Here is a 16,060-nt window from a genome sequence, read left to right on the forward strand (position 1 = left end):
TAAATTAATATACGTATCACAGTGATAATCAAGAAAATATCATATTACCAATTCATATAACAAATCATTTTCAATTAACATCGAACTTTTGTTGTAGAATATTATTCGAGACACGTCCAACTATATGAAATGTTCTTTTAGTCGAGCTTCACAATATCGATTCACGTTTATATATATATATATATATATTTCACCAATACTACAAAGTAACAAAGGGTGCATTCTAGAGAAATCAAAGGTAGAATGAAATGTAAATTCTGGTCAATAGGTAGTCGTACCAATGTTGTTTCATACGACAAATATGCTCGACGAACTGAAAATTTCTATCTTAAAAGTTTAAAGAAAAAAAAAGAATTGTAATCTTTTTTCAAATAAATTTAATGAAATATCAACTTACTTTGACACGACTAAGAGGTAACATGGAGTCGTTTGCTGAGTTTTCTGTATTACTTCGTAAGATGTATGCTTGATTCACATTGATTCTTCCCTATAATAATTAATATATATATATATTGTAATATATTTGTTCATTAAAATTATTATAATAATTGTAAACAATCTTACTTGTACAAGAAGCAATGCTTTATCCAAAAGATCCAAACATTCCATAGATTCACTACGAACGAGTAGACTCCATCCATCTTTCGTGTGTTCTGAACTGTAATCAGAAATATTTCCGAACATAAGAGAGAGAGAGAGAGAGAGAGAGAGAGAGAGTTATAATCGTGAAAAGGGAATGAATAAAAATTAAACATACTGTAGTACACATTAGAACGCGTATAATGCCAATAACAAAAAATCCTTTCATTCGATCCGTTCCTCTCATACTCAAGAGAGACCCTAACTAAGTAAGTACATATTCAAAGTTTCTCACGAGGCTCTTGTAGCACCCTCGTTTCTCGTCACCCCTCCTCCCTGTCTGGAGTTCGTTTGCTTGGTAATAGCAATCATACTTCTTGTACCGTACTGCAATAGTATTCGTTCTGATTTCATACGTGTGCCAAGTCAATTCACAGAATTGCTTATGACCGATTTAATTCATCTATCGGAACGGCAGGAAACGAAATACACGTGTATATATATAATATATATATATAATATATGTGTGTGTGTATAAATATTGAAACATACACGGATATATTAACACAGTTATACTTATGTCGTACCTTTACACCTTCCTACTTTCAATTCTATCAAAGATCGCATTTCTAATTCCATCTCGATAGAGTCGCCACTATACTTTTCTATACGAGCTGATCTTTAAGATAAGATTCTTTTATTTGTTAGATTTATACACACACATATATGTACATATATGTTTATACTCATACACGTTTCATTATTTCTCAGTGATATAATTACTTTAGTGTTCCTTACACATCGTCCTAGTTTGGATTCGGTTTTCAACGATCTCTTTTTACTCAAGTGTCCGTCATTATTCGATGTCCGACATACATACTACGTTTACGACTACACCTTTGCTTGATCTTTCTAACTTTCCAAGGAATAATAAAATAAAATAAAATAAACTATCATGATTCTATACTAACCCATTTGTATCGTGAAACATTTAAATAAAATTAAAAAAAAATTATTTTGGAAGGTCCTGAAATTCTATTACTGTTTGAATGATTTCAATTATTTCTTAGTATATTTGGATTCGGGCCAAGAATTCGATAGATCCGGAATGAGAAACAACAAACTCACGACTTTGACACACTGCCAAGAATAATTCAAGTAGAACGATCATATTAGATAAGGGAATCACTTAGATTTAGTAAAGTTAAGTTTTCATCTGACTGTGTATGTATATGCTTAGTATATATAATTCAATAAGAATAGCCTTCGGGACATCGTGCGCATCAGTGTACCATTGATCATTACAACGGATCGATAGAGAGAAACAGAAAGATCGATAAGAATCCAAATTGATCGTCTCCGTGTATCGATCGCCGTTAGAAATCTATGGTTGACGCTTTATTAAATTCAAAGTCGTGCGCAGAGCTTACGATGAAAGAGCGCCGAGCAAGGCTCTAATCTTCGGAATCGTTGGAAAATCATTTTAACGTGTATAGTCGTATGAATACCGTAACTCGTTATCGCCTGTTGCTATCGTACAAGGAAATATTTCTATGCTCGTTCAAACTGGTACGTATCTTTTTTTTTCTTTTGGAAGGTGGAGGATTCTACTCGCGTATATGATGCACGTTATTTGTATATGGTACTACGAAAGCAATGAATTCATGAATATAAAAATGATTTTAATATGATCTTAATACTACAATTAATTAAGAAACTAATGGATATTAGGTAGTATTCTATAAATTGCAAAGAAAAGAAATAAATTTACAATGGTATATGAATACCGTGTGTGCATCTGTGTTACATACAATAGAAACGTATATGTAAATACGTATTGGTAAGGAGCGTTTACGAGCAAACGGATTTACAATTCGATCGTAACTGTCGGCATTGGCATAACGCCTTTGGCTACGCCACTGCCCACTCTTAAAAGAAACTCCATGCATTAGCACTATTGTAAAGCTAGAAGAAGTCTTGGAAGAAGCCACGCATGCACGCATGCACGCACGCACGCACGCACGCATTCGGTATCGCAAAGGTTCATCGTGTGTATCGTTGCGTTCCGCATTGTACCGCACCGCACTAGGAACGGGAGATGATTCGAAAACCGCGGACGCATCTTGGGTGGGCAGGACTTCTCGAACAAAGACCCCTCTGCGTCACAAGAGACCGCGTGTTTCTTTGCTTGCTGTTCTTTTACACGATTCTACCAAGAAGTTCAATCATCCTTCATTTTCCAATTCAATCAAGTTCCGCATTTTCATCCAAGTCTATTACGTGTTTTATTTTTAAAAAATGTTTCTTCTACGATTCAATGAATTTATCTTTAATTTATCAAGCACGTTTATGCGTTAACAGAATAAAGTGCAATCATATTCCTGTTTCTAACTTTATTTTATTTTACTTACACTGTATGTAAGATTTGAAGTAACCTTTTTCTTTCACTTGTGCTAATTACTTACAAAATTAGTTCAAATAGATTGAAAAATACTAAGAGTTGAATTTCGAATGTTCAAATTATCTAAGACAACATAGTTAAGTACTAGAAAGTCACTAACATAAGGCGTTGCGCCTTTACAGGTGAGAAGATCGTGTGAACCGCTACTAAAAAGGAGAGACCTATATTCTTAATAACGTTCTAACCACTCTAATAGCTCTCTAATGACAACATAAAGACAGGTGATATTTAAAGTCTCTTACGTTTTGCTGTAACAATGTTAATAGTTCTTACTTCAAGGACGAATTGAAGAAAAACTTTAGCGAATTGAGACATTTCTTTCCCTCTCTCTCCCTCTCTCTCTCTCTCTCTCTCTCTCTCTGTTTCTCCCCTTTCTCTTTTTAATGATAATTGCAGTATAAAACGAAATAAATATACTTCGAACACGAGCCCCCTACAACAAATTGCTGGAAAATTAAGATCAAAGGAATGAAGTAATAAATAATATCGCAAAGTAAAAAACTACATCGTCAAAAAAAAAAAAAAAAAGATTGAAGTACGTAAAAAGAGAGAGAAAGAAGTAAAGAAAAAAAAAGAAATAAAGAAGAAGATATGATGTTGAAAGTGGGTCGACAAATTGCAACGAGCGAAGAGAAAAGTTAAAAAAGGAGTACAAGGGATAGGGCAGGCGGGGGGACGGGGGAGGGGGAAAGAGGAGAAGGTAGTAGTAACCAATGATGATGATTCGAAAAGAGGGTGGTTCGAAGGCGAAGAACATGAAAGAGAGAGAGAGAGAGAGAAAAAAAGAAGATACGGAAGGACGAAAAAATAAAAAGTTTACCGGATGCCGGAGGCTGAACCTTGGTAGAAGGGTAAAAGGATTGATGCACGGCCATAACTCACGAAGAAACGCGGTCAGGTGCACAACTGGATCACCACCGAGAGATTCAACAACCTGGGGACCTATCGTCCTACCATCTTCTTTGAGAGTAGTAACGTCGTGACTTCTTCTCGCGTGATACACGATACATGACGATGAGGCATGCCTCTCTCTCTCTCTCTCTCTCTTTCTCTCATAGAAGATGCAAACTTTATCGTTTAGGCTCGTGGTTAAGTTCAAAGACTGTTAATTATTTCACCCAAGGTAGAAGAAGAGAGTGATTAGAGAACGATGAGAACACGAGAGAAAAGGTAGATCAATTTAAGTGTGGAATACAATTTTCTTCTTTTCGCGAATTATATTGATTAGCTCAATAATTATTTTATTTATTTTTTTTTCTATTTCAAAATTGCTCAGTTAATACATTTTGTAAAAGAATTTAATTATTGGATATGTTATAGATGATATTAGGTTATTAAAGATTTTTTTGTTATATTATATTATATGCATTAGGTAGTCCAAAATTATAAAGTGTCTTGCAATAAGTTAATATGTTTGGAACAAAACATATTTTAATCTTCGAGTAGAAGAAAGATATATAATTATTGTAAAATATTCCAGAGAGAATAAGCTTATTGGCCAACTGAAACGTTGCATTAGATGGTACTGATTAGCTCAATATTTTGCAATAATAAAATTCTTTACATATATTGGTACTTTTTCTTCTCCTTCTTCTTCTTCTTCATATTCTTGCAACTTATACAATCAATTTCGAAGAAGACTAGAATTCTCAGCAAATATGGAAAAGACACTAATGAATCAGTGACTTAGCGTGTGAGGAATTTTTGAAGAAGAAAAAGAATTAATGATCGGTTCTTAGAAGTACGATTGCTAACAGTTAAATAAATAATTCGAATTATTCGTCTAGCATTTGCAAATAATCCTACACCGATAGAATACTTTTCTGCGTATACACGAATTATCGAATGGAAATAAAAATAGGTGGTAGGTAGAAAAACAAAAAACAAACAAAAAGGAAAAAAAATTCTAATGAATCTTGGCTAAGCCGAAGTATATACCGTAAGAGTTAGACTGATTTATAGCGATCGTGTTCCGCTGAGAGGATCATTATGACACTGTTAGCTTTCGTCGCTGGATTCCTGGTATCACATAGGGTGATATTCATGTATGTGTGCATATCTCTGCATCTACTTGCTTGTGTGTATCTACGTATCAAAAAAAGAAGACGAGCTTATAATCATTCTTTTTTCTTTTTTTTTTTGTGCGCGTCCTCTCACAGTGAAAATGTTCATAAAAGATAAGAGTCTCGAGCGACAAATCATTCGTTATCTTTACCAACGATAATCCGCCGACGCTAATGCGATTCCACAAGATAAGGAAGGATCTTTGGGCGAGATAAAACTTCAGTTTTCTTACATATGTAGGTATAAACATTACTTTACGAGTTATCTAAATTGAAAGTGAGACCCCATGAGGACGATGCCGGCTCACTTTGAAGCAAGCGAGAAAACCTTTTGAGAAATTAATAGAAAACATTTGAGACCCTTACTAACATAAATCTAAAGGATACATTCCCGGTGTCAGATTATATACGAGACAGCTTGTGTAAATTAAATAAGAGGACACGAATAAACACAATAACTCCGGGCGTACCGATCTATTTTACTTTAACTTTAACTTCGTGAGAAGGGGTTGAGCGGTTTCCTTTAAAAGGTCACCCACACGTGTTAGCTCGGAAATGCACGAATGCAAGGAGAAAAGCTTTAGGCGAATCAAGATTTACGTTTTTCCTTCTCGCTCCCTTCTTCGTGAGCCGATAAAACTGAAAACGGTTATTCCTAAGGTGTGTTTGTGTGTGTGTGTGTGTGTGTGTATATCTAGAAGAATCCCAACCAACTAGCTAACACCGCGAACTTGTTGCAATGTAAGATTGAATCGTTGGAAAATTTTCATCATCTCTTCTTTCTTTCATTTTTTTTTCCCAAAATCATTTTTCACCCTTTTTCTCATTTACGGTTGTTTTTTTTTTTCTTTTCTTTTTTTCTTTTTCTACAAGTGTTAAGCATAGAAGAATCGTTGACGCGGAAACGACTTTATGTTAAAGATGACGAAAGATAGAGCGACGTTTCTTATGGTGAACGCCTGAAGCTACACATAACGCTATCTCTCTCTTCTTTCTTTTTCTATTAAACTTCTTCGTTCCTCTCGTTGTGTGTTCATCCTTCTTCATTTTTCTTTTTCTATTCACCTTGTTCGTTCCTTCTCGACTTCACGTATCTATCTTTCTCTCTTTAACTCTTTCTATCTGTGCTTCTCTCACTCACACTCATTCACTCGGTGTATCTTTCTCTTTCTTATGGTTCGACATGAAGAATCATGGGACTAGCGCATAGGAGAAACCATAAAGCCGTGCGATGAATGATATCGCAATAGGCTGTCGTGCTTATCATACGCGATATATTTTATGAGTCGAAGCTTATGCGAGGTATTGCTGTGAGAGAGCATCGACGAGATGACGCTGAGAGTTTGCTCGCGTACACGTAATTTTCGGATTTACGAGCGATTTTCAACCTTACCATAGAGACCACTTTCCGTTTATTTCGTTTTATAGATGAGTTACGACTCGAAAATGAGTTTCACTATAATAAACGTTATATTATACATACATATAGATATGACGGAAGTTGACTGTTTTTCTTTCATTCTACAAATGTGATTCTTATAATACAATACTTTCTCCCAGTTAAAATAAGAATTCAATTTGTAATATTATTTATTATAGGAAATTTGTAAAGATTTTTTTACCTGGGCAAACGGGCGAGGTAGAGCAAAAAGGATGAAATTTCTTTGACGGTGAGATTTTCCCTCTTTGTTGTGTCCTCAAATTCGAGAACCGGTCTTCCTGCGGTGTCCGTGTATCCTGCAACAAATAATCGTATTGTTATATATATATATACTGTAATTAATTGTTGAAATTCATGAAATATATACATAGCATATCGGTAAGAGAAGACAAAGTAGAATCGTTACAATATAATACTTAACTTAGTCGTTCAAGATAACATTACGAAATGCTTCTAAGTACGTCCATTATCGAAATACGTAGACGTTAGTAGAGAATACTCAGGATTGTAATAAATCGTACTCTTTAAACGCGAGTAAATTCCGTAACGAGTAGACCAGTAATAATAATACTTGGTATAACAGCTAAGGTAGACTATCAAAGGGCGATAAAGTTATCTGAAGTCATTCAGAGCAACGATACATATTTAACTCGACTGTAGGTATAATAAATGTTAGAAGAAAATATAAAAGAAAAAAGCAAAGAAGAAGAAGGAAGAAGAAGAAGAAGAAGGAATCGTGTTTTGTGACACGTCTGTAAGATTACAAGTTAGAAAATGCAACTCTAACTGGGCGCCAAGATATATATTCTTGAAGAAGAATATTACAAAACTCCTTTCTGGAATCATCTTCTTATACTTTAAAGCTTTAATGATAATTCATTGCGGCGTTAAGTTATCTGGACGATTACCCTGTAACGTGATAATAATGTTCAGCGCCGGTGGCGGGCAAAACCTTCCTCGCGTGCGCCTTATAAACGCCTTACGATTCCGAGCCTACAAAGATGCAATGTTAATGACACCCGGTGTATTTTGCTAAAGCTACTATCGCGAATACGAATTCTTCTTTACCACCCCGATCTCTTACAAATTAACCTTACCGTTTTTTAACAACCGTGCTACGTTTAATGACTTTCTATTATTTTTTACTTAGATCTCTTTTTAATTTAATCCAAGTGATTTATATACGTAGCGTAAATTTATTACATCACAAATATGAATATCTTTCTTTTCATAATGAAACATTAATAATCAACACTATTCTTTTTATTATATATTACCATACTCTTAATAATAATTCTATTATTTTTATATGTTATTTAGGATACTTGGAGAAAAAGGAGCTGACTTGGGACTCTACTTCAATCAACAGGATATTCAAGAACTTTGGTCAACTTTTTTCAAGACTGTCTAATTTTGTTTTTAGTATTTTTATCAATGTACAATAATAATCCCTAATTTCTTTCCCTCTTCAATCCTAAAATCACGACTCATATAATTTTATGAGAAAATGCATAAAAAAGTAGTAACTTTTGGCAAACGATTCAGACGGTTTGTATTGTACAATATATTCGTTGTTTTAATGTGATACTTGAGAAACGTGACGCTGTTTCCGACGTTATTCTTTACGATGGACTTCTAAGGTATTACGGGAAACGTACAATTACGACACGTTTAGCCGCTAATTCGACGGCGTACCTATCGAAGGAACAACAAGATAAAGAAGAAGAAGAAGAAGAAGAAGAAGAAGATGAGGCTTTACTCGTTTTGCTAATAACGCAGAAGAATAGCTTACGATCGTGGCACGAATCTTTTGCTCGTTCATCATCGTCTATCTTTCTCTCTTTTTGTTTATTTCTTTCTTTCTTTCTTTCTTTCTTTCTTTCTTTCTTTCTTTCTTTAGATAAAGAAAACCGAAACGAAACAAGCTTTTAACGTAAATCAAACATACTTGAATGTGTTTTATACACCTAACTAGAGACCGTTCATTCATTCGAGTAAATTAATCATGGCATGCTTCTTGGATATTATTTTATTTTCAACAAAAGTTGCTCATTTATTTTTCTCTTTTTTTTTGTAATAATTTCTTATAAAAAATGAATATTAATTAATCGTGCACGATACCGTCGCGTTATTTTATTATAACAATGTTTATTAAATGTTCTTTATTTATTTTATAAAGATTTTTTGTTTTTTTTTCCCCCGGTTTAATTTAGAATGAAAAAATAAATATGTGTAAGATGAATAAGATTAGAATTAGCCTGAAGCAGATACGATAAGTCCCATCCTCGTGTTGAATTCGTGAGAAAGATGAACGATAGTCGGATGGATACGTCAATATGCGTGCCATTAGCCGTAGCTATTCGAATTTATCGCATGACACTACCCCGTAAATCCGTGATTTCTAATTACACGCCTGTGATCGTTCGCCTTTCTCCCTTTCTCTCTCTCTCTCTCTCTCTTATTTCCTACATTGATGTAGTTGCCATCAGTTCTTCTACTTAACTTCTATTTATTACGACTATTGAAGCTGTTGGTTCCGATCGATTTCTATTAAAATGAAAACGACGATGGGATCATCTAACAGAAATAAATAAATAAATAAATAAATAAATAAATAAAATTGAGTATAAAAAATAAAAGAAAGAAAGAAAGAAAGAGATAGAAATAAAGCAAGAGGAAAAGAAAGTACCGTGAAGCGTGTAATTCACAGTCGACAGTCCGTGAATTATTATCAGCCAGTTTGCCGCGTCAGGTTTTAACAGGGAGATCAAAAGAATGAGCAATGCCAAGGCTAGGATTCTCTCTTTATAATGACGTCTTTTCCGAGCACCTAATCGCTTAATCGTTTGTTCCATCGTTTTCCTTTTTTTTTTTGTTTCAATCTTCCCTTCCTAGCCATCACTTCTTCTTCTTCTTCTTCTTCTTCTTCTTCGTGATTTCGCGATTGGATAATTGAACTTTCCGCATCCGATTACGTCTCACGTTCAAATTAACAATCATATCTTTTATATAATTGCATATGTTTCTGTCATTAAATATTACAGTATTTGATTAATCGTTTTCAATATGCAAGATATCACGTTTTACACGATGTAAACATGTCATGATCATCTTACGATTAACATCCCCCATTTTTTTTTACTACTTTGTCGTTGTTTCACGTGGTCGTAGTCGTGGTTGTGGTCGTTGTTTGGGAATTCTTCTGAAATACTTATTTACGTACACGTGCGTTTATAGTGAGGAAGAGGAAGAGGAAGAAGAAAAAGAGAGAGAGAGAGAGATGGATAAAGAAAGACAAGTTGTCTTTACGTGCGTGGTAATGTGGGAAAAAGTTTCACCTCTATTAACCTTGAATCTTTCACCTTTCGACAGGCTATCGACTTCTGCATACCGCTCGTCGATCATACGCGATATATGTTCCAGCTATTCCTTTCTCGAGTGCCGGTGGAATACTACGTATATATATATATATATATATAAATATATACATATGTGTGTGCGTGTGTGTATATATATACATATAAATACGTAGAGCTATATACCGATCCTTGACCCTACACTCGCGCATTGGATTTAGTTATAGGTATATTTTCAAATGGATATTGGTTATATCTAATAAATGCGTATACCTTATCAAATAAGTATAAGGAAGGGTGTAAAGGTAAGGGGTGAGGTTGGGACGGGATAAAAAATATAAAAATTAGAACGTAACAATATCTTAAATTCAAAAACATTCAAAAAGTCATATAAACAACATTAAATATAAGAATTTTGACAGATGACCATCTGTCAGTTTGAAGCTGAATTCCGAGGAAGACGGTACTCCGATCATATACTCGGTGTTTTTAAACAACAATACACATTCTCATCGATTAATTAACAATTATTTGAATATTTTAAGATACTCTACTTATATTAGAATCGTTATTATACACAGTTATGTAGAGGGTGTGTTAAAAAATGTATATATTTATAGACACGATGCATATATCGGGATTGTAAAATGACGTTACAGCCACGCCCCTCCTTTATCTTCCCATCGTGACCGTTATTGAGAATCTATGAGAGAGATCGCGGGGCCAATTAGTAGGCGGCGGGATGGATCGTCCGTTAGAAGTGAGCTACCGAATGGTCCATTAGCCGCCTTAGAAGACGATCGAATTCACTCTAACATCGAATTTAATATATTACAATACCTTTTCTATATCACCGTTAAGTTTAAATCGTCTAATCACGAAATTCATCGTTGCCACACATTGTTTACCGCCCCCCCCCCATATACCCCCATTTCATGAAAATTTGTATAATCAAAATGAAAAATAATGTGTTCAATCGTTGACAAATATTGTTTATCAATCTGATGGAAAGAAGAAAAAAATTGAAAACTCCGTTACGCATTCCAATGTATTTTATTCGCTTTAACTATTTTCTCGATAGTTTTTGAAAAGAATCTGAAAAGAGGAGGAGTAGATAAATTGCATCGATCCCATCGCGCAGTTATTCCGCGTTTGTACATACAGGATGTTTCAACTTTGATATCGTCATTTATTTACTTAACTATAAGTAAAAATTATTTACATTTACATTTTGTTATGAAAAAAAAATATTTCAATCATTTTAAAAGAAAATATTTCATTTACAGATATTACAGATATTTAATTTTAACTTACAAGTAATTTCTTCGTAATGTATACTTTAGAATCAAAAAAAAAACAAGAAATAATTTATTGAATAAATATAAAATATTAATTGAATATGTCATAATTCGTAATTTGAGATAATTATGGTTTTTTAGAAACATGCAGTATATTATTCAAGTTTGTAGGAAACGAGCATGGTTCGTTTATGTTCGTATACACATCGGAACTTCGTGCATAGCTAATGTGGTTGATCGAATCGCACGCGTGATAACCATAATCACGTAGAAGAAGTTCGCGCATATCGTCAAGTAGAGTATAACGTATATCACGTATGTATATACATACGTACATCGGAGATGGGGAATTTCACACACATTTCTAAGATAAAACGTGATTTCTAAGACGGTATTGATCTTTACCAACTCGTAAATTGGCCTAAAGCGTAATAAGTATCGTGATTGCTTAGGTACTTACTCCCTTAGGGGGCAAGTCTGATGTAATTTAAGGAATGTCAAAAATGATATTAGAACTTTGAACAAAAAAAAATATTTAATCGTGTTAATCTATTCAAGTATTTCTTTAAATCTAAATACAATCATATCTTAAGTGTTTGTTGCTAAAATGTCAATTGATTTGTAAAAATTATTTTAAAATGTATAAATTAATTTAGGATATTTGTTTCGAATGTTCATTTACAGTTGGTAAAGAATCGTATTAGTGGAATTTCTTAGAAAACACGAGCAGTACGTAGACAGTTTCACGAGAACGCGACCCGTTCCGCGAGTACAGATGAATGATAAGGAGAAACGATAACGGGTCTTTGGCGGGTGGGCGGACTTACATTTGCAGAAGCGATCGGGAATCGATCGAGAACAGCTTCCGGTTATACGATAGAGATACGTGAAATTATACGATGCCGGGGCTTTCTAAGGAATGATCTTTCAAACTATTTTTACAATTTAGTTCGTATTTTCAATTGATAATGATCCTAATCGTAAAGTATATCAAACCTAATCAAGACCCCTAACGTTCATCGATAATAAACGTGTATTAATATTTTATAGAATATTTTTCCAATTTTTTTTTGTCTTATCAATTACCATATAAATTATATTAATTATATAATATAAGAAAAAGAATTATAATATTATTATTATATTACATTAATAGTTATGTTCAATGATTATAATAATTCTTGATATTAATCAACTAATGTAAAAGTATGTATGTATTTTGAAATGATTAGAAAATCGAAAGACAATATTTATAAAAAAAAGTGATGTGAACAGGTATATGATAGTAAGTAAGTAAGTAAGATAAGAAACGAATTGATGATAAACGTATCTCCGTTATAGTTGGAGGCAGCTCATATATGTTAGAAGAAAATATATCGAGGTGCTTAAAGCCAACTAACGGCGCCGGGCGGTAGAATTCGCGCCATAAAGAGCGGCTTATGGTTAGTATGGGGAAACAGAAAGCTATGTTATATATGTAGATATAGAATAACACACTAACGCATGTTAGCCAGGTAATTCGTGTAAATTTCACAAGCGTGGAAAGCGCTTGGCATAAGTACTGAAGAAAAGACACTTAACTAATCACAATATCGTTCATTCGTATAGCTTTAGAATCAAAGATCATAGACTTTCCCCGAGGACAACATTTTTTTTTTTTTCAAACATCGGTCGTAATTATTAACGATCTTGTTTAAAACTAGTAATGCAGTAGTAGTAGTAGTAGTAGTAGTAGTAGTTACGGTAGCTGATTCCTACTTAATTCATTAACGATTCAAAAAATTAATACACGAATTACCACAGAGTACATATTACGAGTTATAAAATAACATTGTATTATTATTATTATTATTATTATTAATTGGCATTAGGAACTGGAAAGTTCATTGCCGCAAATACCAAATCCCGGGACCATTGTTCCCGTCCCTGAGCGCGATCCTTCCATTCCCGGTCTTCGTATCCTATTTTTTTTCAAGTCCCGAAATAATATTATCCTCCCATCTACGTCTCGATCTACCTAGTGGTCTTTTCCGAAAATTTGAAACACATTTAATTTATTTATTTGAAATAATTATACTACATTGTGAAATATGAATTTATGAAATTATAATGAAAAAAAGAAATAAGATAAAAGTAGTACGCGATAGCGAAGAAAATATCACTTCTGTTCTGGTTATGGTTGCAACTCATTTTAGTAATCATGTTAAAAGAAGATCAAAGGCCTCTCCTCTTCTGCCTTGGATGGAATCAATGCAACGCAATTAAACGCATAAGGAAAATCTTCGTGGCACCGTTAATAAAGGTTGGTATACGAACGAAAGCGAGGCAACGTGATAATCGGGCGAGGCACATCGATCACTTCTGCCTGGGGAGGAATTATCGATTGGGCCCCGGCGAAACCTCACTTCAGTTACACCAACTATAAAAGTATATATATATATATATATATATATATGTGTATACGTGTACATACTTTAAACAACTTCTTCTCTTGGGATCTAGGTCGTACCCTGAATTCTACCTGCGTGGACGTACCTACGCGTACACATCGCGTAATTGATCACGTACTTGAATCAAGATCGATCTAAGGGTTATATACTTCTAAATTGATCATTTCCGATCTTACAATTATCGAGAGTCTTGTAACGATCTTACTTTTGGTTCATCTAAAGTTCTACGATTTTCACTGACATGAGTTGTTGATTGATTTCATTTGAACGTATTTGGATTTACCTCATTTTCATTATTGTTTGTAAAGTGCATAGTCAAAGAATTTGTAATTAACCTTTTTTTTATTATTCCTCGTAAATGTTTGCATCAATAATAAAAAAAGAATCAAATGATATTATCAAACCTGGATAGTCGACACTGACCGTTACGATAATCGTAACGTTATCATCGTAATTGGTTCGACGACTTTAAAGCTTATCTTAACGAATTAGAAAGAAAACAAATTCCCTAGCAATCGAAATAATAACGCGTAAAGGATAAAACGTTGGCATGTAATGCGATATGCACGTGTAAAATCGACGTGGTAATCGTGAAAGGTTTTCCAACACAGTTTATCGCATGTTCAATGTAACGGAACTCGTAGTACTTTTTTTTTCTTTTTCTTTTAATTTCCGATTTAGCATCAAGTAAGTACTTACTTTGCACTATGCACTTCGTTCTATACGAGCTAAGTAACAATTTCGTAATTCTCTAATTACAAGGTAAAAGTGACGTTGATAACGGTGATGTAATTTATTTCTATGTGTTATTACTTATTATCGAACATTAGGACTATGAACAAACTCACACACATGTAATTCTATTTTCAAATAATTATCAATTAAAATGTGGTCATTTATTTAAAAAAAAAAAAGAAAAAAAAGATTCTGTAATAATAGAAAATTTATTTTTTTTTAATTAAAGCAAAGAATTACATGAACGAATTTACCTGGATGTATAGAAGCTAACGAGTCACCTGTTGCTCACGTATAGAATTTGCAAAATGGTTATGAAACTTGTCGTCAGATTAAATCGATTCGTAAATGTCCGAGTAATCGTAGATTGGTCAAAATTAATGAGAGCGTGAATATTTAACGTGCAAACAGAATAAGCGATATGAGGAAGCATCGTGTGACGACTAATAATTCTTTATTGACAAACTGTAAATAGATTTTAACAGTGAACATTACGAAGTAAATGGAAAACCAAGTGAGAGAGAGAGAGAGAGAGAAAGAGAACATCGAAGTAACTTATTGACGATTAATTGAAAATTTCTATGCGTTTCCACGCACGATAAATTATGGTAGGTATACGTTTGAACTCGCCGCTAAAATACATCGATTATGTATTATTGATGGATAGTTCATAGAGAAAGAAATATGCCTTAGGTGATAAAATACGAAAAGTTTCACAATCTTACGAGAATTACTTAATGCAAATTGATCGATTATGCAAATTATATTAGCTTAATATTTTTTTTGTCTTTTATTACTAATAATTACATTGAACGATATCAAATGTATAAGATCAAAATTGAATAGAATATTTTTTTTTTAAAAACGCATTCGAACGAAACCTAATATCTCTCATCGGAATATCTTTCATGTCTCGAGTAATTAGGTTAATAAAAGAGTTAATAATAATAATAATAATAATAAAAATAATAATAATAATAATAATAATAATAGCGATGATCTTCGTAAGTAAAGATCTCTAAGGAGCAAGTTAGACGAGTTTATTTTGCATAAATACGGCCATTATCATAAGTCGCGTTATCTAAGAGAGTCATGAAAAGAGCACGAAGAAAGAAGGAAGGAAAGAAGAAAAGGAGGAAGGAAAGAAGGAACGGGACGTAAATTTTCGCCGTTTTCAACGCGTGATAAATTATCGCGAACGTGTGCTAGCCTTTTTCCAAGTAGACGTGGGACTGTGGTCCATTCCACCCACACACGTACTGTGTGAGGCCATGGGGCCCTCGGTGTTTCACGACGGCATGCACACGACGACCGTCTTCCGAGCACGACCAGCAAGAGAGAGAGAGAAAGAGAAAGAGAGGCGTTACCGCTTGGGTAATATACTAGTAAATACGTCAGTAAGTAAAGTCGGTAAATACTCATTGATACATCGCGAGTAGAGGTACTCGTTAATGCCCCTCCGGTATAACGAGATCGGCCCGATCCGATCGAAACGAGCAAAAGCCGAAAGATCGATGATCCGATCGATTCAGCACCAACCAACCAACCAACAACCACTGCCGGAAATGATGGTACTCGATTTAAGTACCCGCATACGTGCGAGAACTCAGCCTTATAATTTTCGACGGATCGAGTATTGTTACTGTGAAGTATCGAGAACAACGAGATAACTTAGGT

The 16,060-nt window shown here is 34.0% G+C and overlaps 1 protein-coding gene across 7 annotated transcripts in view; it reads right to left on the reverse strand.

Moving 5' to 3' along the window:
* LOC107069348 (uncharacterized) overlaps nt 1–16,060 on the reverse strand; it is a 215,190-nt gene that overhangs the window by 68,764 nt on the left and 130,366 nt on the right. For all 7 annotated transcript variants that reach the window (XM_015326593.2, XM_015326592.2, XM_089169874.1 and 4 more), the window contains 3 exons: nt 6,726–6,840; nt 565–658; nt 398–487 (listed from right to left, as the gene is read on the reverse strand). In XM_015326593.2, coding sequence (XP_015182079.2) covers nt 398–487; nt 565–658; nt 6,726–6,840 — 299 coding nt within the window. The remainder of the gene's footprint in view (nt 1–397; nt 488–564; nt 659–6,725; nt 6,841–16,060) is intronic.

Source organism: Polistes dominula, unplaced genomic scaffold (genome assembly GCF_049000335.1).
Source record: "Polistes dominula isolate Pdom_NZ unplaced genomic scaffold, Pdom_raw_medaka contig_49, whole genome shotgun sequence".
NCBI lineage: Eukaryota > Metazoa > Arthropoda > Insecta > Hymenoptera > Vespidae > Polistes > Polistes dominula.